At 54.4% G+C, this 21,460-nt stretch overlaps 1 protein-coding gene across 6 annotated transcripts in view; it reads right to left on the bottom strand.

The window, feature by feature from the left end:
* Positions 1-21,460, bottom strand: part of ANO1 (anoctamin 1) — a 90,659-nt gene that overhangs the window by 47,440 nt on the left and 21,759 nt on the right. For 4 of the 6 annotated variants that reach the window (XM_063093347.1, XM_063093346.1, XM_063093349.1 and 1 more), the window contains 6 exons: positions 20,863-20,917; positions 17,582-17,633; positions 14,429-14,484; positions 10,718-10,759; positions 4,702-4,766; positions 3,714-3,848 (listed from right to left, as the gene is read on the bottom strand). In XM_063093347.1, the coding sequence (XP_062949417.1) occupies positions 3,714-3,848; positions 4,702-4,766; positions 10,718-10,759; positions 14,429-14,484; positions 17,582-17,633; positions 20,863-20,917 (405 nt within the window). Of the gene's footprint in view, positions 1-3,713; positions 3,849-4,701; positions 4,767-10,717; positions 10,760-14,428; positions 14,485-14,988; positions 15,055-17,581; positions 17,634-20,862; positions 20,918-21,460 lie in introns of all 6 variants that reach the window. The other 2 variants (XM_063093351.1, XM_063093348.1) reach the window with 1 other exon arrangement.

Here is a 21,460-nt window from a genome sequence, read left to right as displayed (position 1 = left end):
TGGGAAGGGACAAATGCTCAGGCTGCCTAGGGCTGGGGAGGGCCACCCTGAGGGGCTCGCTCAGCAAGTGGTGCCTGCCCTGGACGGCGGGTTCTGTCCAGTGCAGGCTTCTGTTCTGGTGAGCAGACAGGCAAGTCTGGGGCCAGAGGACACCTACTGGGGACAGGAGAGGGGAGCATCGTGATGCTCGAGGTCTATCTCCTTGCCCCCCCACCCCCAAGCACTCAGTTTCTCTCCTAATACTAAAAAATACCAACACTTAAAGACCATCAGCGGCAGGAGCAGGGGCCTCATTACTGGCCCGCATGGAGCGTCTGGCTGGCCTGGACCAGCGTTGGGGTCTATTATAATCCCTCTTTCACAGATGAGGAAATGAGCCCAGAGAGGGGAAGTGACCTTCTCAGGGCCACAGCAGAGTGCGAATTGAACCCTGGTCTCTGTCTCCAAAACCCGTGCACTGAGCGGCTCTCATCCACTGACCAGAGACCACAAAGGGTTCCCTGCTGAGGCTGGAGGCCTGGGCTGGCTCCTTGTGGGGTTATTCCTACCCTCTGTGACCCCGGTCAAGTCCTTTAGCCTCAGGCTCAGTTTTTCTTTCAGGAAAATGAGGAGAGGGCCCAGAGTAAGGTCCTTCCAGCCTTGACCTGCCCTGAACTTTCTCCTTCCTGCTGATTTGGACAAGGCTCTGGGCTATATATAGACACCAGGCTGCAGTGCTCACTTCCAGAGGCTGGATGGTTATCCAGGAGAAAGCCAGAGTGGGTGTTTTGTTTTTAAAATTTTTGGATACGCATGTACTTATATACAGGATGACGCCTGGCCCACAGCAGTTGGTGTCTAATAAACACCTGCCACAGGCTCTACGGGAGCCTCCTCTGTGCCCAGCACCGTGGGCATTCTGTCTCCATCCTCTTCTTCCAGTTACAGACACTAAACATTTATTTAAAAATTGTGTATGTTCGCATGTGCCAGGTACTGTGTCAGGCACAAGAGATGGAAAGATGGAGGAAAGATTAATCGCAGCAAGGCCACTGCCCCGGAGCATCTGGGGGTGTGCGTGTGTGTGTGTGTGTGTGTGTGTGTGTGTGAGAGAGAGAGAGAGAGAGAGAGAGAGAGAGAGAGAGAGAGAGAGAGAGAGAGTGTGTGTGTGTGTACCAGCACGTGTGCATGGGAGGGGAAGGGGTGAGGGGCAGGCATGCACTGGCGGTAGGAGAGCGTGCACTCAGAAGCCAGCCAGCTCTGGACTTGAATCTCAGCTCTAGCATTTGTGATCTGTGTGGCCTCAAGCGCCTTGTGCCTCAGTTTCCCCATCTGTAGAATGGGGATGTTGATAATAAAGAGGACCCTTGCTATGGGGTTGTCAGGAGGATTAAAGAATCCAATGCATGTGCAGCCCTTGGAACAGTGTCTGGCACACATTGACCCGATGTGCGATCACCAATATTTTTATCATTACGGGATTAACCAAGCGCCTCGCAATTGCAGTGATTTTAAATGGAAGCCCAGGAGCTGGCCTTGTGGGGTCTGTCCCTTGCCCCTCACTAAGCTTCTTCTCTTCTGAGGGCCCTCTGGGAAGGCAGAGGGGACAGTGTGGGGGTGGGACATCTGCAGCTGTGCATGACCCAGGGAACTGGTGGGTGGAAGGCCAAATGCTATCCTTGGCATGTGGCCTGGGGCCACAGTGACCACCTGCCCTTAGGGTGAGGGGCCTGGAGCCCCGAGAGGTGGACTTGGGCCAGGGAGGGCCAGGGCATACCCATGCCTTCCTGCCCATGAGTCCCCCGGCTCATCCGAGCCCCTCTCCCTGCCAGCCTAGGCTTCCAGTGCAAACACCACCAGCCAGACAAAAACCCATTTTCTCCCCTTTTAAAAACATCCCCCTCCCCCTGCCATCTTCAGCTAAAATAAAGATGCAGAGCGGGAAGTTCTGTTCTTCAGAGAAGACAGGAGGCGTGGGGCGGGGCGGCACCCTGCTGGGCGCTGGCTGCTCTGCAACCTTGGTGGGGTACTGGATGGAGTGTGAGGGGAGCACAGGCCTCCTGCGCTGGTCCAGGGCACCAAGTGGGGCATGGACCGGGGTTGAGACGGGCCTGGGCACTGGCCACATCCACACCCTGCAGCAGCTGAATCCTCACTGCTATCTGCATTTCTGACCATGGACGGAAGGCAGCCCAAGCTGGCATGGCCCAAGGGATCTGGGCACCCTTTCTTGGGGGTCCCCATGTCAGGCCAGCAGAGGGGAGGAGGAGGGAAGATGGAGGACCCTCAGGCTTCCTCCAGGGGCTTACGGGGAAGCTCCCCACCTTTCACTTGCCATTTCCCTGTGGCTTTGAGCTCTTTCAGCCAAAAGCTGGCTTTTGCAGCGCCACCAAGTCTGGGCTGCTTTGATCCTGACCGCAATCAAACCCAAGTGTGGCGACCTCATATCATATCAGCAAACACAGGGACAAGCTTTCTCCTGTCCAGGACCAAAATAACCCTGGAGGGGAGCTAAGCCAGATTCCTTTAAAAGCTCTGATTCTGGTGGATGGAATACTTGAGGTGTTATTCATGTATTAAAACATCATTTAAACACAAATTTACCGGATATGGTCTTTCTGTGTTGCTCAGAGCCAGTTTCTTCGCTAACTAAGGATCTCATTGGCTCTTTCCTGACCGGAACTGTTGATGAATTTTCCAAGTCATAGCTCAGACTTAAAGACACTTGGCAGAGTCATTAGAAAAAGAGCCGAATGGATGTATTAGGACTTTTCTGAGGCTGCAGCTCCTGCAAGGCAGGGCCAGTCCAAATTCACCTCTAGGGTCTCCGTTCCCTTGCAGAGCGACCTGCACACAGAAGGCACTGGAAAAACACCTGCTGCCCATCGGTATAGGGCCCCTGCAGAGGTCAGAGGCCTGTGCTCCTGAATGCACACCGCAATTACCTTTGGGTTGGTATTAGCAAATCAAGGAAACAACTCTGCGAGGACTGGAGATGGCTCTGCACACGGAGGACGCATTCCTTAAAACTCGTACCACTGGACTCGTGTTCCAGCTGCCTTTCTGGGAGAGCTGCACCCCTGGGTGAGGCTCGGCTGTCTCTGGGGTCTGGGCCTTCTTCTCAGACATAACCCCTGGTGAGCCGCAGCAGGCAAACCAGATCTACACTCAAAGCCCTGGTGTGTTGAGTGACACTAGCCTTCCTTAAGTTGCCATTTCTGCCCAATTTGCCAAAGCCCCGGGACGAGGCAGGCAGGTGCTAGGGGGAGCAGGTGGCATCTACCACACGGCTCATGCGCCAGCTGCGCCGAGGAGCTGCACCTTCACCCGTCCTGTGTCCTCACCACACGACGAAACAGTGAATTTTCCTGTCACACAATGACCCAAAATGAAAAGGAACAAGAAAACTAAAAAAAAAAAAAAAAAAAAAGACTTCCAGAGCATGAAAACGGGCCGGGTATTTATTTTGTGTCTTTATCTGACCATAAAACATATCCTAGATGATCATGCCCAAAAAGGACACCCACACTCCTACCCGGCTGTTAAACCCTTGGGACTGTGTGCCTTTCGTCCTGACAGCTTGTGGCCTGGCTTGAGATTACCTGGGGGCGCTGAGCGTGTGTATAGGAACTGGGATGAGGCCACCGTCCTCACAAATTCCACAGCCGTGACAGCGGGGAAGTGGCTCCTGCAAGGGAAGGGGTGTCATCGGCGGGGCAGGGGCTGTCGCCTACCTGGGGATGTTTTCATCCATGGTGGCGCATCCGTACAGGAAGACGATGATTCCGACGATGGAGGCAGGGATGAGCATCTGGGTGTACACGCCCAGCCAGGCGAAGTACAGGCCGATCTTCTCCCCAAAATACTTCCTACACGGCGGGGGCAAAGCCAGACGGAGAAATGCTCACTGTCATTTGGTGCCACGGGGAAAAATGTGTCTCATCCCCTCCCCAGTAAGGAACGACTCAAATTGCAGAGAGGGGGGCTGGGGGCACGCCGCAGGTTCGGGGGTGTCTCTGCTTTTCCTACACCCGCCCCCTTCTCTTTTGTGCCCTGGGAAGGTGGCAGCGTTTCCGCTGGTGACGGCCCACGCTGGTGGGCAAAGATGTGTTTTATTTCCCCTGGAGGCTGCTGGCTCCGTTCCACGTCCTGTTGAGTGTAAGGACGGGAATGAACCTTGGCACGGAGGACTCGAGAGAAGCCATCTCTCCTCACGTTAAGCGTGCTTGGCATCTTGGTGGCTTGCATGAATTTCCATGGGCTGATCCCCAGTCCGCAAATCCCCACAGGACACACTGCCCAATCTAGTTCGTCCCTCCTTCCTGCCTTGTGGGGACAGAGGTCCTCTTGGGAGAGGACGAGTCTTACAAATTTTGAGGCAGGTCTTTTCTTCCCCTCAAGGCCACATGCAGGAAATCCCAGCAGCCGCCCAGCCGGGCCGGGCCAGGCCGTGAGTTCAGGGTGAGGTGGCGAATGTGATAGAAAAGTCCATCCTCTTCCAGCGGATTTGAATAAATTGCTTCAACCAAGGCTGGCCCAGACTGCTGGTCCTGCAGGGACCTAGGTCCTCCCACACCAGTTCTTCAAGTTCAAACAGGTTCCCAGGCAGGGAATATGTGGAGCGGCTGAAACACCCAGGGACATTTATCCGACTGACACCGAGCTAGGGACTCACTTCCCACAGCCTTGGCCTGAGGAGTCTACCTGCCCGGGCCCCCTTACCTGACCAGGTCGATGGGCTGGTACTTGTAGAAGACGCCGTATCTCGCCCACTCTTCGTGCAGGAGCTGGGAGAGAGGGAGGGGCGAGAAGCTGAGGAAGACGCAGCACTCCGAGGCCGAGTCCCCAGAACACAGGTGCCGGGGCCTCGGCCCACGCGCACCTCGCTCATTCATTCCACAAACGCTTATCGAGAGTTGGCCGCATGGTGGCAAGGGCGAGCCTCCATTTTTAGGCGAAGGTGGGGATGGGAAAGAAGCTTCTGGAAGATTATGGAATCCTAAATCTTCATGATTTGATCTGGAGTCGATCTGAAAAGGCCTGACACTATAAGGCTTTTCCATTCAGGTGTTTTGATCCTCCCAGTCAGACACCACCCCGTTCTTTACAAAGGGTGCAAAGCCGCAGGGTTTTAAGCATAGAAGTACCAATGGGAAAAATTTTTAAAAAGTCTCACGGAATGCACAGACAGCTGGAGCTTTATCTCCTGAGATGGGCTGTCTGATTAACAACGCGTAGTGGAGTCAACGAAAGGGACACACACCCTATCACCCCCCAGGCCTTGGGCAGGGATAGGGGTGAGTTCGGCGGATTGGAAGCCTTGTAGGAAGCTGTGGAGCGGGTCTCGAGGAAGCGGCTGACTCGAGGGTTAGAGTGAGGGTTGCTGGCTTGAAAAAGAGTCCCACACGGGTGGGTCACTGATGCTGCTCCAACCTTAAGACAAAGCCCAGGGGGGGCAGCTATCCCAGGACACCAGCCAGAGGGGTGGCTGCTGCCGACCTCCTCAGCTCAGACCCGTTCCCTGGGCCAAGCCACCTCCCAAATTCAGACCAAGGTCAAGGCTGGGGGATGAAGGAACCCTTCGAAGCCTCCATCACTCCTCCCAACCCCGCAAGGGCAGGAAATGGGTGGGAGATATCTCAGTAGTGACATAACCCGGTGTGTCTGAGCATCTCTTTTGGGGTGACATCTGGGCTGCTGTTCTGTAGGGACCCCAACTGAGAAACAGGAAGGAGAAGCGACCCCAGGCACACCCATCACACCGCTACCCAAACTCGCAAGCGATAGGTATGCTCCTGCTGCCACATGGCGCTATGGAGCTGCCAGCCTCCCTTACAGCCGGATGGCCACAGTCAGAGGGGTGTGTGACTTGCCTCAGGCCACCTGGCTGGGTGGAAGGGAATTGGGTCATTGCAAGAACTCTGTGCCCCATGACCACCCCAAGGAGAGTCAGAGGGGCTGGCAGGGGCTGGATTTGCTCCAGAAATGGACGATGGACAATTGTCAATGTGGAAAAGCTGAGGAGGAAGGGAGGCCCCGGGGCCTCCACCTGCAGAGACAAGTGGGTCTTCGTTGCAGAGCGAGACAAAATGCCAGTGTCCTGCACCAGCCCCTCGGCCAGGCTGCTCTGCCTTGTGAGGGGTCTCACATGGGAGCAGTCAGAGTCCTCCTGTCTTGGTGCAGCAGGAAGAGATCACTGCCTCCCACAGCCACCCCCCTTCTCTGATGTGTCAGAGGAGAAATGCGCTGGAAGCAGGTGTGGGGACACCGTGTGAACTCACCTTGGGTCCCCTGGTCTTTCTGTGCACTACTGCTTAGCACCTGTCCTCTTTCCTTAACATGTCAATTAAAAAATTTGGGGATCTCCTATACTCAGATTCATGGAAATATGAAAACACCACACCAAACACTCTCTGCTATGAACTAAATATTTGTGTTCCCCACCCTCCCAATTCACATGTTGAAATTCTAGACCCCAGTGAGACTAATTCGAGATGGGGCCTTTAGGGAGGTAATTAAGGTGAAATGAAGTCCTAAAGGTGGGGACCTGATCCAATAGGATCGGTGTCCTTATAAGAAGAGGAGGAGACACAGAACTTGCCCATCCGCACATGCGAGGACACGGCAAAAAGGCAGCCGTCTGCAAACCCGGAAGAAAGGCGTCACCAGGACCTGAAGTGGGGGTGCCTCGATCTTTACGGCAGCCCAAGCAGGCTAAGACACTCTCTCCCACAGACTTGGAAAATCCAGAGTGGGGGGGGGGATGGCCTTCCATGCACAAAGATTTCTTCAACGAAGTATTTGAAAACTAAAGATGTGTGAGAGGCTTGCTGGGAGGGTCCAGCTTCTGTAGAACAGGGAGTTGGGGGCCCACAGGAATTACCCTCTAGAGAACTTCTCCATTTCTTTGGGGCTCCTTCTGCAGCTCTGAGAAATAACACCCAGGAGAATATAAGTGCTGTATTTCATCAGAATTTGCCTCTAAAAAGCGGGGAAGAAAAGAATGTAAAAGAAAGCAAAATGTATTCTTAATAAGTTAGAAGCAAACCTTGCTGTCAACCCCCTGGATTTTGCCTGCTCTGATCTTTCAAAGAGTGGTTTTCTTCAGATTTTAAGTCCCTCTAAAAGTGGCACAAATATGATGTACTTGCAGGATTCCAGGTGCTGAAAGAGCACTAGCAAGGTTGGCCGCTTCCGGGGTGAGGCGCCTGGATGCTCAGCCTTCCCTGGCTGTCTCAGAGGGGAGAGGGTCTGGGAATCAGAGCCCACTCCTGTGTGGGGGTGCCAGCTCTGCTGAGGAGCCCGACTGAGTGGTCGTGGGCAGACCCTTCCTCTTCTGGGCCTCCAGTGGACAGTCCTGGGAAGAGCCCTATCCCCAACCCCAAGTAGACAGTCTTGAGAAGAGCCCTCCTCCTTCTGAGCGATTTGCAGAAGGTAGAATGCTCGTTCTGTATCAGCGCGTGTAGTCAGGCAGATAGTGATGAGAAGGCTGCAGTCTTATTGTGCAGACAGGGAGGTCTAGGCCTGCAACCCTGGATGATGCTGAATGGTACCTCTGGAACAGCAAAGCAGCCATCACTAGCCTGGCCAGCCCTCCCTCACCTGGAATCGCGTCACTGACTCACACCATAGACAAGCGGGGAGGTGCATCAGAGGGAAAGCGTGGCAGGGGAGGGGGAGACGAGAGACAGAGAGAGACAGGGACAGAGAGACAGAGACACCGAGACAGGGTCAAAGACCTGCACCAGGGGAGGGGAGGCACTGAAATGACCCTCATGAGGGTCCTCTCCTGGGACTGCCTGCCTCGGGCTGGCCCCCAGCAGGCTCAGACCCATCCGCTGATAGATATGGTGGGTGGAAGCCCACCTCAGGCTTTTTACATAAACTGCTTGACCTCAGGGGACGTCTCCTCCTGCAAGAAGAGCCCACCAATCGTTCTGCTCTGTCGAGGTACAGAAATCAAGCTTAAGAGTTCACTGTTATGGTTGGAAGAAACCCCAGGGTGCACCTTTGCTCAGTGAGTGTGGGAGCTGTGTGCGGGGGGTTGGGTGGGCAGGCTCCAGCCACAGCGACGCAGGAGCCCTCCAGCACCTGGGTCTCGGGGGGATCTGGCTCAGCCCATGGGCGTCTCCCCTGCCTGGACCTCCTGGCTGGGACCCCCGTAGTTGGGGCAGGCCTGACGCATCCTCAATCAGTATATGCACTTGTTCCTTGCCAACCCCCCAGAGTGGAGATGCCAGGATGACCAGGTTTTTCTGGTCCTTCCCGTCCTCAGCACCTTGCACAAGGCCTGAGGCAGATCACAGATTTTCAGGAAGTAACTGTTGCATGAGTAAATGAAGGACAGTTTGGACCCTATGGCTCCCGGTGCAGCACAGGGATGCAGCAGACCTCAACCCACACCTGGCAGATATCCCCTCCCCCAGCATGCCCATCTCTATGGGTTCTGTCTGTCCCCTGCTCCGCCAGGCCCAAGCTAGCTACAGGAGCAGCCAGGAACTGTGTCCCAGAGCACCTTCCGGCATATCCAAACAGAGTCTGGTGAGCCCCTTATTCAACCAGGGTCCAGTTCTGTGTAGATGTGAAATCACCCAGCCCTGGAGGAAGGGGCGCTCATCCAGGGACCCCCAGATGCTTGTGATCCCATGGTCAGGTGACAGTGACACTGGGCTCAGCCTCAGCCCAACCTGCCTCTTGTTCAGACATTCCTATGTGCACCTTCCATCCCTGGTTCAGCATAGGAAAATGTCCTCAACATGTCCTTGGCTGTGCTTTCCTTTCTGTCCTGTGAGGTACCCAGGGTCAGGCACTTGGGCTCCTGCCACTGACAGGAGCAATAATGAAGAAGCCACAAATTTTGTCAGAATCCTCAGAACCAGGACACTTATTATGGAGGCATCACGTGAGAATGAAAAGTTCTCCAGGGTTCTGAGTTAAGAGCCAACACCTATCTGGTCCTTTCTCCCTTCCTTCCGCCATCCACCCACCCATCCATCCACCCACCCACCCATCCATCCACCCACCCATCCATCTATCCATCATCCATCTGCCCATCTACCCACCTACCCACACATCTGTCCATCCATCCGTCCATCTGTTCATCCATCCCAAAATTCATTCACCCACCCACCCACACGTCCATCTGATTACCCCCTTGGGCCAGGCCTTGTACCCGTTGCTGGGACATAAAATTAAATGGGGGTTGGAGGGAGGGTGGCAGCATTCCAGCTAGGCACACAGCTGGGCCTGGACAAACCTGGAGTTGTGTTAGCTGGGCGTGGCACACAGTAGTGCCCAGTAACTATTTCTTGAATAAGTAACTGAGTGAGGCAGTCCTGGCACTGATGTGACCCTCGGCCAAGCAGTCTTGAGATCAGAAAAGTGGCTGGAGCCTGGAGGGACTGCGGGGGACTAGGGAGGAGGGCTATGACCCAGAGGACCAAATTCAGCCAGACAGGGGGTGCTGGTGTCCTTGGAGGACGCGTTTTTAGGTGGAGGAAAGGCATTGGCCAATGCAGAGGGGAGCAGAGGGACGGGGGGCTGGGCTCTGAGGCCAGAGTTGGTCAGGGCAGGCTGTGGAGGGATAGTTCTTCTCTGATGGGATCGGATGGGGGAGTTCTGCAAGTCACGGGGTCTCAGACGAATGCCAGATGTTACACTAAAAATAACCAAATATGTAATTTTTGTGCTAAATCAGATAGCATCTTCAGCCGGATTCCCGGGCAGGCAAGTTGCATCAAGTACCAAAGATTTAAAACCACGGGTCGGGGGCTGAAGGGAGCCTCAACCAAAGAACATTCCATACACAGAGGTTCCTGGCCCCAGGATCTGGGACGAGGCCACCATTGTGAGGTTCTCAGGGAAGCGTCTTGCCCCACCACCTGTGGCACGATCAGCCACCGGGACAGGAGGCAGGATGGCAGGCGTCAGGGAGGGCTGCTCCCCATGAGGGAGGTCTGGGTTCGTTCGGGGGATGGAGAGAGGTGAAAGTGGAAGTCGGGGAGCAAGGCTGGAATCGGGCGTGTGTGCCGGGTGGCAGGAAGGGACCTTGAGTGTGGAGGGGAGGAAGGGAGCTCGTCTGGTGGGGGAGATGTTCAGTGCGGGGCACGGTAGGGAGCAGAGCTTTCTGCAGAGTCTGGGTGGAAGCAGCAGAGATTCCTCGCCTGGAGCGAGGGGTTGGAGAGGGGGGGGAAATTAGGAACAGTCACAGAAGAATAAAAGGACCCCTTTGTGTTTCCCAAAGTGTGTTCCACGGAACACTAGCTCAATAACGTCTCCATTTAAAAGGGTTCCAGGTCAGGTAAACTTGAGAAACACAGGGACCGAACACCATCAGACAGGTTTCCCCAGTGTGTGCTGGGAGCAGGGGCTCTCTGAACAGTTGGCCACAGCGGTTCCCACGTTTATTTGCCCAGGAGCAGTGTGGGATTAAGTCCAATGCGGGCAAAGACATTTGCTGGAGGCACAGGCATGGCTCAGATTCCTGGTGACACAGGGGCCTAATCCCACCCAGGCTCGGTAGAGAAGGGACAACGTGCAGGGGGCCGTTGACAGTCACCAGCCGAAGACACTTCTGAGACTCAGAAAAGGGAAAACCAACCACAGAGTCTCCCGAAAAGGTGGGAGGGAAGCGATGTGACCACACATGCCCACGCCCAGCCCTGCTGTGGCCCAGGCCCCCCCCAGCCTCACGCGGCCCCGCCAGAGCTGCCTTCTGCTCCGCTTTGCCTCGACTTACTTTTCTGTCATTGAACTCGACATTTTCACCGTCGTAGTCTCCCTGTTATGAAAGAGAAAAGGAAAACTCTTACTATCCAATGGAGCTTTTGAGCAGCTCAAATTTGTTCACACTTTAGAACATACACGCCGGCAACCCTCGTTGACACAAATGAAGATAATCCAGGGACAAAACTGCACACAGAGCATGAAGGTCGCCCTGGTGTCCTCTTCTAATAAAAGTGCTAAGTCCCTGTGGCCGCCCGACCAGCCCTCCCTCACCAGGACAGCCCGCTGCCTCCCCCTTCAAACAGAGAGGTGCTCCAGGAGGGGGTCCGCGGCCAGTTCCCGGTGACTGACAACACAAAAGAAAGCGGGCCTTTTGGGGCAGGAAGAATTGCACCAATAAGCACATGTCCCACTCTGCTGGGACAGTCCCAGTGCCCCATCCGGGTGGTGTCCCCCTTTTCATTCTTAAGCATTCCATGAGGGACGATAAATTATATGGTCACTACATCTAGATCTGTGAGCTCAACACTCCCATTTTACAGGGAACACTGAGGCTCAGAGAAGCAAAGTGATTTTCCTGAGGGCATACTTAGGACTTGGATCCAGGCTTCCAAATCCAAAGGATGAAAAGGGTCTAAAAGTCAAAAGTGAGCCCAGAACACCAATGGCTGATATAAATAACTAAGGCAGAGCAGCAGGACAGGCTCTGCTGGAGCTTGGGCGTGGCCGGCCGGCCTGGCCAACTGGTCTTGAGAATAGCTGGGTGGATAAAGCTCTGGGCCTCTTGAAGGACTGCCTGGTGCCCCCTCCACTCACCAGCAACTTTCATGACCCTGACACCCCTTGCCAGGCGGGGAGGACTTGACCACGTACGTACCCAAGCAAGCAACCCAGTGTCAGGGACCTTTGAATGAAGACACCCTGAGAGCACTTTAAACCATCTCCTCCAAAGCCTTCAGGGGACCCTCACCCACCCAAGCCCAACTCCTCCTGGTGTTCTGTTTCATGGATGAGAGAGCCACACGATCCTAGTAGCACCTTGTTTATACAGAGGGCTGTTCACTGGTGCCTCAAGGAGGGAAGATGAAGATGCCAACCAGGGAGGAAGCCGAGAAGCCAACATAAATGTCAAAGTCCTTTGTGCACATCTGATACACTCTAATTACAGGAGACTCCCTCGGGATCTTGCTCACCGCACACGACTCACTTCATACACGATCCTATGGGGTTATCTGGTTGGCAACGGCACCCAGCACCCTGCCTGAGAGATATTCTTGTTGAACGAACGAATGAAGGAATGAATGCAGTAGCGTGGGATTGGAAGGGGTGTGAGAATGCTTCAGGCCATGCACTGTGGGACAACTCGGTGGTGAGGCAGGTGGACACAGAACACTGCAGAGCGAGAGCTGTCCCCTGCAGCAAACAGCCTGCTACTGCCGACCCAGAGGCCAGTCTGAACATCCTGCACTCGGGGTTCTCTGTTTAGAAGCATGGGGTGCACATGGTACTTAATGGGGTGGGTACCTTTCAGTCATATGGCTAATTTATGGGTGTAAAATTCCATATTCCCTAAGGAGGCCAGAAGCCCACAGTCCAGAGGTTCTGGGCTCTACCCCTCCTTGGCAGTGTGCCCCTGGGCAAGTTGCCTGAACTCCTCAAGCCTCGGTTTCCCCATCTTTAAAGTGGGAGCAGATCCCACGTCATAGCTTCCCTATTGCTGCATAAGGTACAGGCATAATTGCGAATGAGGAGTTTCTGTATGTGGATCTTGGAGACAATAGGCCCAGTGGATTAGGGAGTCTCGTACCAGTCAGTTTAAACTGTTGACAGAATCAATTCTTAAGACAAACGCAGTAGTGAAGATCAAGAAGAGGAGTGACATTTGGCTTCCAGAGAAGGAAGAGGCGGTGACGCAGCCAGGGGATGGAGCAGCAGTGTGTCAACCAGGTATGGCTTTTGGCAGCAGCTCCCTGCAGGCGCTGTGTGACCTGGAGTAAGTTACTAAACCTCTCTGAGTTTCTGTTCAGCACTGGACTAAATTAGATGAAGTTCCTACTGAACACAGTGTTCTACACACAGCAGGTGCTTACAAACGTTGATTTCTCCCCTTTTCTGTTTACGACTTAAATGGCTGACTCAAAACAGTCAGGGAGGCCCTGAAACATTTTAGCTTCTGTGCCCCAACCTCTTGGTGGGGGTTACCAGATAAAAGGCCAAGCAGGAGCACGCATGTGGCTCTCAGCTGCCTGCTCTGACGGTCCTGGGACTGTGCTGGGCAGGGCCATATTCCTGGCACCCAGGTGGAATCTGCACAGAGTAGGGCTGAATGACCGAACAAGAGCTTTGGGGGAGGAGGCAGGAACAGGGGTCTGAGTCCTGCGCTGGAAACCTAAACAGAGCAGCAGGTCACTGGCCAGGGCAGCCTGGCTCAATCCCATCCAAAGCTACAACACATTTGTTGAACACCTAGTAAATGCCAAGTGCTGGGCTCCTGTGACATGACACACACAGCAGAAGGGGCCGGACAGTGGTGTCTTTGTAGGACAGGGAGCATCAGGAGCCCGGAGGAAGAAATCAGCTATGCAGGAAGGAAAGAAAAAGGAAGGCGTGGTGTGGATGCACCTGTCTGCCTGGGGGACGGGGTGGCAGGAAGGGGACTGCAGGCAGAAGGAACAGCATGTGCGAAGGCACAAAGTGGAGAAGCTGAGTCGGTGAACCCCAAATCGCCAGCCCTACAGTGAGGAGGAGGCCCTGATGAGGGAGGGGATGAGGTGAGGGGCAGCAGGTCAGCTGAGCATCTTTCCTCCGGCGTCAGTGGTCTGGACGAGGCTCCCAGACCCTCCTTCATGTGGACTGCCCTGCACCATTCCAGCCCCCTGCGTTGGTTTAATCCAGAGTGTCTGGCTCAAAGCCCTTTCCTAGCTGTATTCCCTGAGACACCCTCTGCTCCCTTGGCAATTAGGGCACGTTATTATCCCCGACCTACACACGGGGACACTGAGGCTCAGCAAGAGCAAGGCCAGTGAGAAAGTGAGGCCAAGACTGGAACCTGGGTCTCCTGACTCCCAGGCCTGTCCCCTCTCTCCTGCTTCTTGGCTCCTCGTCTTTGCAGTAACGCACATTTGGAAAGTTCCAGAGATCCTCTGTCTGGGGTTCCCACACTGCTCGGCCCCACGGCCCCTTGCCGGTGCCCTGCTGAACTTGAGTCCCTGTTTCCATAGAGACAATGAGAAGACAATCATCTCTCTCCGGCTCCACCCCAAGCCAAGCCAGCACACAGCCATGGCCATGGGCTATATTTGTCAGAGGGATACCAGTGGGATTTGGAGAGTCAGCTCAGGAAGCCGGCCACTTGCTCTACAGAAACAGATACATACAGAGCCCTGGTCATTCTGCCAGGGCCTGGGGTGGGCTGGGGGTGGGGGAGCCCGAGCCAGGGAAAACATTTCATGATCCAGCTGACTGAGATGCACACAAAGCCAGGGAGAGTGCCACAAATGTCCCTGTGTTGCTGGGATTGTTCACCAAGAAAAGATGGCCCTGTGCGTAACCTCTCTGTCCACACACAGGGAACAGGGAAGGCCTGTGTACAGTTGACATTTACAGAGAGAGCCAAGCAGGAAGCTGTGACCACAGGATAATTAGAGCTCCCTGGGGTGTGTGGCCAGTGGGGATTTGTGGAGTCAGATGACGCAGAGATACACTGTGTGTCAAGGTTACTTACATCGTGCAGTGGGTATGCAGCTGAGTAAACGCCATTGGCCAGCAGGCTTGTGATGCCTTAAAAACAGAGGAGAGGATAATGAGCCAGACAGGTCTCCTGGTCCACATTTTAAGTCACAGCGGTCACAGGGCTGCCTCAATCACCAAGAGTTTTCTCAAAGTGAAATGACCCCGGCTGCACCGAGCCCGGCCACCGTTCTGGGTTTCCTCCCCGAGTATGATGCAGCTGGGTTATGTATCTACCGACTAGGAGATGGTAAAACATGCTCGATTGGCAGAAGTAGGAAGACACAGGAACCCCGAGAGAAAGCTCTGTCTCGGAGGAAGGAGGTGGGAGCAGCCATGATTCACTCCGTCACCCCCAAACCTCCGATGCACCAGCTACCCCCACCTGCTCGAGGGCAAGCCTGCAGAACAGAAAGGTGGATTTCGAGTGGTTAGAAAAGCCGAATCATGAGAAAATGTACGGATGGAAAAATTGATGGTGCCAGGAAACACGCATACAATTTGGAATTAGATTGTAGGTTGATTGGAAAAGCCAAAGAGGAGGCCCGCACTTACCGTATTTCCCACATTTCCGCCTTTTACTTAGAAGGGCGGAGTCCTTCTTTCTTCCCTCTCCTTGCCCTGTTCATACATCGGCTATTAGTGACATGGAAGGATCAAAGCTGCGTTTGGGGGAGAAAGCGCTGGTGGCGGGGGCTCACGGCTGTCCGTGCTCCTGGGGACGCTGCACTGGGCGCATGATACACACACCACGCCTGTCCCTCCTAACAGGTGTGGATGGGGGGCCCAGCCCCGGAAGGTGCTGCTGGAAGGGGGGAAGGGAGTGCCAGGGCTGTGCATGGGGAAGAGGGTTCCTGGGAAGCTGATCTTGCTCCAAACACATCTTGGGGACCAGCTCGGCTGAGGAGCTTCCGTGAAGCCCTTTGCTGCTCATGGAACCCCATGCCTGGCCAAAGGGGTTTTCCAGGTGGTGAGTGTATCAGATTTTTCACAGTGGCCTGGGATGCCCACCCTCTGAGATTCCACTTGATGTCGGTGGGAAAAAAACATCCTGAAATACCCTTAAAAATGGACCATCTCAACGGTCAGTGATTTGGAATGGTCAGATGACCTGAGGGACACTTAGATTCAAAACCAGAGGAGGCAGGAACACACGTAGGTGTGAGACGTCCATCCTCAATGGAAATGGACGCAGAGTCTGATCCATGCTCAGTGGCCTCCTTACTGTTCCTAAAATGCTCCCAACAAGGCCTTTGCACAAGCTGCTCCTGCCATCTGGGAAGTTCACCTCTCACTCTCTTCAGGTCTCTGCTCAAATGTCACCTCGTCAGAAGGGCCTTCTCTGGTCACGGTTCCTAAATCGTCCTAGCTTGCCCCATCACCCCCATCCTGAAAGACTATGTTCTGGTTTATTTGTTTATTTATTATTTGTTTCCTTCCCTTAGAAAATAAACCCTGAGGGCAGGGGGGCCCGGAACCTGGGACAGGAATCCATCGATACTTGCTGCAAGTTGAATGGATGAATTTGCAGGTCAGTAGAGCTCTGGGACAAGGCGCCAATGTGAAGCAGGGGTGCAGAACAGGACCCCCATCTATCTGCTCCATCACCAGGCGCAGGGAGCCAGCCCTCCCAGAAAACTGGTGGGAACACAGAGACCCTCCACCCCCCAGGACGATGTGGAGGGGGCAGTCAGCTCTGGGCACGCAGCCCCCAGACCCTGGGCTCTTTGCAAACCTTCACAGCAACCACACAAGTTTCCACAGGAAGGGATGCTACAGGGACCCGGTGGGGAAACCGAGGTACAAGACCTGGCCCTGGGACTAGAACACGCTTCCTCTCTGCCTCTAGTGACCTTTCTAAGGCTTTGCTCTGCAAGCAGCAATGACCTAAAGAAGCAATTTCAAAGACCCAAACTCCCAACTTCACCTTCTTTCCCACCCGACTGCATTATGGTCACTCAGAACAGGCCTCAGCCAGTCTAGAGGTTTTTGCTCCATCTGGGTTGGGCTGGGCTGATGGGGACATGTTTCTTGGGCTCCTCTTGATCCCTGGGTGTGACCCTGTGCTCCCATTGATTTGGGACATGGGCCTAGAGATTTCAGGCCTAAAAGGGTGTCCCTGTGACTGACCAACAGCCATATTGATGGGGGACAAAAGCCCAGCCGAGCTTTGGAGGGGTCATCTTCCCCCTGCATCCTGGGCCAGTCTCCAGGAATTCAACCGCTGAGCCCTCAACTTCCCACAGCATTCCTGCCTCCCCAGGAAGCCAGCTGCAGCCACATTCCCTCTCCTAGACACACAGTTCCGGCTCTTCCCCGATCTGCTCTATGCCCTGTAAGCCACAGCCTAGTAATTTCAGAGGCTTCTACAGCGTGAGGGATGGGCACCCGCGAGCACAGCTCTCAGCCCAGCGTAAAACAGCTCGAGGAGAAGGGGAAAGGAAGGCTGGGAAATGGTATTGCTTTGCTCTGCCATGTTCTGGCTTCAGCACACTCAGCCTGCAGCTGTGGGGGTGGTTCCCACGCACACTTTAATCAGGAGGATATTTTATCTCTGGCTTAAGGTGTTCTGTAAACTGGTTGTTCCGTGGCAGCTTCCAGAATCAGGCTGTCTGCACACAGTGGTGCCTAGTGAGGGGGCACTGCTTTCAGTAAGCCCTGGCAGGGGCTGCAGGGACCCCCAGGGTGGGAACCTTCCCCTCTGAGCCATGTGCTTCTCAGCGGCTGCTGCTTCTAATGGTCCAGAGAGCTGCGTGTGCTGCGGCCCCCGGCCAGAGCCCTGGCACCTTCCTGCTGGACTGTGAGAGTGAGGAGAGTGTCGAGAATCCTCGGTCCCCCTAATGCTGGCTGTCTCCAGCCAGAACTGACCACCCTGCAGGGAGAGCCTGTCCACATGTCCACAAACACCTCAAGCCTAAGTGAAGGATGCCTCTGTGTTTAAAAGTGTCAGGCCATAAAACTGCCTTGTGGCCCTGGAACGGCTCTCCTTGCAGCTTCCCAGTCCTCCTGTCAGAAACTGTCACACAGGCTTAAATCAAACCCCCTTTTAAAACCCCAAACCGGCTGCCCACCTCCCACGGAGATGATTCGGAGGCAAGATTACCACTCGGAAACCAACGCTGATCTCAGGCCCCAAAAATGTCCTTACCCATGCTGTACTTGGCTTTGGTACACGTCGTTCTTTTCAGAATCTCATAGACCTATCGTGGAGACACAAGGAGGAGGGGGGGGCACTTACTTCAGGCGTGTCCAGCAGCAGGAACTGCTGAGCAGTCGCTGAAAAGGAACTGGTTACGTGTTGCCAGAGACGACCTCCAAACTGTCTTCCAAGGAAAGACGTGGACTTTTCTAAGGAAAGGTCAATTGAGCTGAGGATTCTCAACAATGTCAAAGGTTTGAGGTTCTCAGGGATGAATACATGTAACTTGAAGAGTTCCCACCTTTTACTTCCAAAAGTGGCCGGGATAATAGCTGGCCTCGGAAAGCACTGACTACGTGCTGGGTGCCCTCCTGGGAACTGTGCTGGTGTTCAGTACGACAGTTGTGCCGTGTACCCTGCCCAGGGGGTTCCTGGTCCCTATTTGCTGAGAGAGGAGTTGGAATAGGACCTTTCCTGGATGTAGCCCTGAATGTTCTAGAAACCTGGGGTAGGGGTAGGTGGTGGCAAGGCAGGTTTGGCAACTCTGTTCTGCGTTGTGGCAGGAGGTGGCCGAACGTCCTGCTCTGGTTTCACAGTGCCAGGGCAGGGACCTCCTGAAGGAATCCCAGCCCTGCTCCATGCTTCCTTGACTAATGAAACATTTCCTTTGGTGACTTCAGGAACTCTGGCTCAGGAGTCTGTCTGGGTCTGACTGCCGGCTCCACTATTTGTAGCTGTGTGATTTTGGGCAAATTACATCACCACTCGGTGCCTCAGTTTCCCCATCTGCAAATAGGGTGAGAATAGCTGGCCCCACCACACGGATGTGCATTCAGAGCATGCCAACTCTCCCCTCGAAACCCTCCACTGCTCCCACTTACTCGGGTGAGGCCAGAGTTCTTCCAATGGCCCACCAGACCTGTGCCATCTGGCCCCACCACTGTCAGACCATGTCTTCTCTGTCTCCATCTGACCCATCTGTCCTTATTCTTCTCACTCTCCAGACCCACTCCTGAAGCCTCAGGTCCTAGCTCTTTCTTCTTCTGGAAGAGCTTGTCCCCTCCAGATCTAAATGGCTCCAGAGTCACCTTAACAAACAGGCCCATAAAGCAGCTGTTGTCTGTCTCCTAACCCTGCTCCTGCTTTCACCACCTGCCATATTAAAAATGTGCTCGATGCCTCTCCCCTCGCACCAGTCTCGGGCACACAGCAGGTGCTCAATAAAGTACCTGCTGAATGAAGGACTGAGTCACCCACTCAGTTGCTCTCCATGGCTCCCTCTCTGTCACTGCCCAAATCTAATCAGTCACTTTGTCCTGCCCTTGCTGATTCTCCTGCAACCACCTCCTCCCTTCCACACGTGCAGTCAAGGATGCATTCATGATGACAGCTGTGACCCCACATCCCCACTTCACCTGCCCTCCCACAGCCGGCTCTTGGTAGCGATTGTTTCAGAACAAATATGACCACATCCTAAACCTTGCTCCACAACCTTCTATGGCTCCCCAGTGCCTAAGACCCAAGACCATTATATTGGGTCCTTCCCTACTGGGTCCTGCTGGTTTCTGACTCCTATCCACTTGTACACTGGGCCATCCCAATGCCAGGAGCGGGTGTCTGGTATGGAGGAGAGGAGAGAGAAGGGGGTGTCATACCTCCACACCTTTGCCTAGAATGACCTCACCCCTTCCTGGATGCTGCCAGATTTCAAAGACCATTAGGCTTGACTAGCCAAGGGCGAAGCTTTGAATTGTCAAAGAGTTTCTCTGGAGCACGCAGGCTGTTCACACACTGGCCTCCAGGACCTCTGGGAGAGAACCCTTCCCCCCTCCCCTAGAGGTAAATGGAGTCATGGGTCATTTAATTAATATTTACTGGCCCTGTGACTTGGTGGTAACAGCAGCCGTCACCCCAGGGATCACAGACCACACTTGCTTCTACAGCAGATCCCAACAAGACAGGGACCTGAGCTTTCGATTCGCCTGTTCCCCCCTCCACCTCGGCCACCTCCCTTGTAGCAAGAGTGAACTTACAAATTTGTACCCTGCCCTGGGCTTCCCGGGAGTGTTTTGGCAGCCCCAGAGAATGTAAAAAGTTGGGGTGTGCATACATATGGAAACATGGCCGAGTGACTCAGTTTACTCAGCTGTCTATTCCGATTTTCTCCTATGTCATCATGATGTGGAAAAGGTGAAACCATTCCTGGGTGGTTCTCCCTGGCAGCCAACCTCTTTATAGGCACGTGCCAGCCCCTGAGCTCTACCGGGGCTGCTGAGCTCCATCACCAAGCTCCTCCTTGTCTACGGTCATGAGATCTGACTGCTAAAATTTACCCGTAACACTAACAATAAAAAAATCACAACTGTGACTTGATACCCAGTGTCCTACCGATGTGACTATCTCAATGGAGGCCCCCGGCTGTCCTTTGAGGATCAAGCCAGAATGGTCCTCGCTGTTTAACGCAGTCTTGGTGACTCGCCTGAGATCACGTGCTGGGAAAGGACAGAGGGCGGATGGGACCTGGATCTGCCTATCTGGCAGCGGCGCCAGCCCCTTGTTCCCATGTGACTTGCACTACGGGCCCACTGCAGGCTGCCTGCTGGTCCAGGATGGAGGCAGTGAGGGCCAGTGGTCTGCTCAAGGTCAGCCAGGCCGCCTCCACCCGGCCAGCTGCGCTCTGGGCTACAAAGAGTGAGTGGCAGCAAGGGCTCAGCTGTCAGGCTAATTTCTTGTTTAGATAGAAATTGGGTCCCGGGCCATGCACAGCCTGAGCCTGGCTAGTGGACAAATTGGCGGCCGACGAATAAACAGTAAGCCAGCACCTTGCATGGGGCAGGATGGTCTGGTCAGATTTCAAACCTCAGTTTGCTCGTCTGGCAAAGGTCTGGAAGTGCATCGAAACCCATGCGCCTTTGCCTGACTGCCCTATCCTCCTGCTCAGAAACGCCGGGCCTGGGACGTGACAGCTGGGCTGTGCACACTCCACTGACAGCCAGTGGCAAGGAGGCTCTACAACGTGTGCCTGGAACCGTGACGATGCGGGAACGCTGCTTAAATAACTCGGGGCATTTGGAATCCCTCTCCTCCTCTCTTCCTGCTGCTCGGTTTTTATTCTCCCCTCCAAGCCAGGGCTGTCCCCGGGGGCCCCCCGTTGCCCTCCGGGTTTCATTATTCTAATTATCTCTGTCACAGACAATTAGAGCTGGCTTCTACCTGGAGGAGTGTCCCCGAGATGAAATTATCATCTGCTTCTCCAGGGCCACCCTGCTGGCAAGCGATTTGATACTTACTATTGTGCTCCGGGTTTTGCTGTCGAAAAAGGAATCCTTATCAGACAGGTCAAATCTGTTGAAACATTGGGAAGGAAAGGGACACAGTTCACTAGAGTCTGCGGTTCTCCGGGCTTCAGGGCCCTGGGAAATCACACTGTCCCCATGAGTGGTGACCATGAGATGGATGTAACTTTGCCCCAACACCAGGTAGGACCCATTGTCCCTGGACATTTGGAACAATCTGCCTCATCGTCCCTGCTCCTGCTCTGAGACCTTCACAGGTGGGGAGTGACCTCAGAGGCAAGAATGGCCAGACCTCCCTCCCTGAAAATTCTGCCTCCTTTTAATGACATCCTCGGCAGGAAGTCTTTAAAGTCCCAGCTTCAACACTGCAGAGGACAGGGACAGTCTCATTCTACCATCAGACAGTTCCACTTCTGAAAGCAATTTCCCTGCAACTCCAGATGGTCTGGTTCCTGATGTCCCGGGCTGCACAGAGACTGCCTAAGGCTCAAATACCTGACCCGCTCCCCAAGGCACTTAGGTAGAGCCAGGGAGGGTCCTCTGGGGGTCTCCACCTCCACGGAGCATGGAAGTGAGCTGTGCCCTGGCCAGG

This window comes from Cynocephalus volans, chromosome 4 (assembly GCF_027409185.1).
Source record: "Cynocephalus volans isolate mCynVol1 chromosome 4, mCynVol1.pri, whole genome shotgun sequence".
Taxonomy (NCBI): Eukaryota; Metazoa; Chordata; class Mammalia; order Dermoptera; family Cynocephalidae; genus Cynocephalus; species Cynocephalus volans.
The sequence above is the reverse complement of the archived record's forward strand: the minus strand, read 5'-3'. Positions and strand labels throughout refer to the sequence as shown.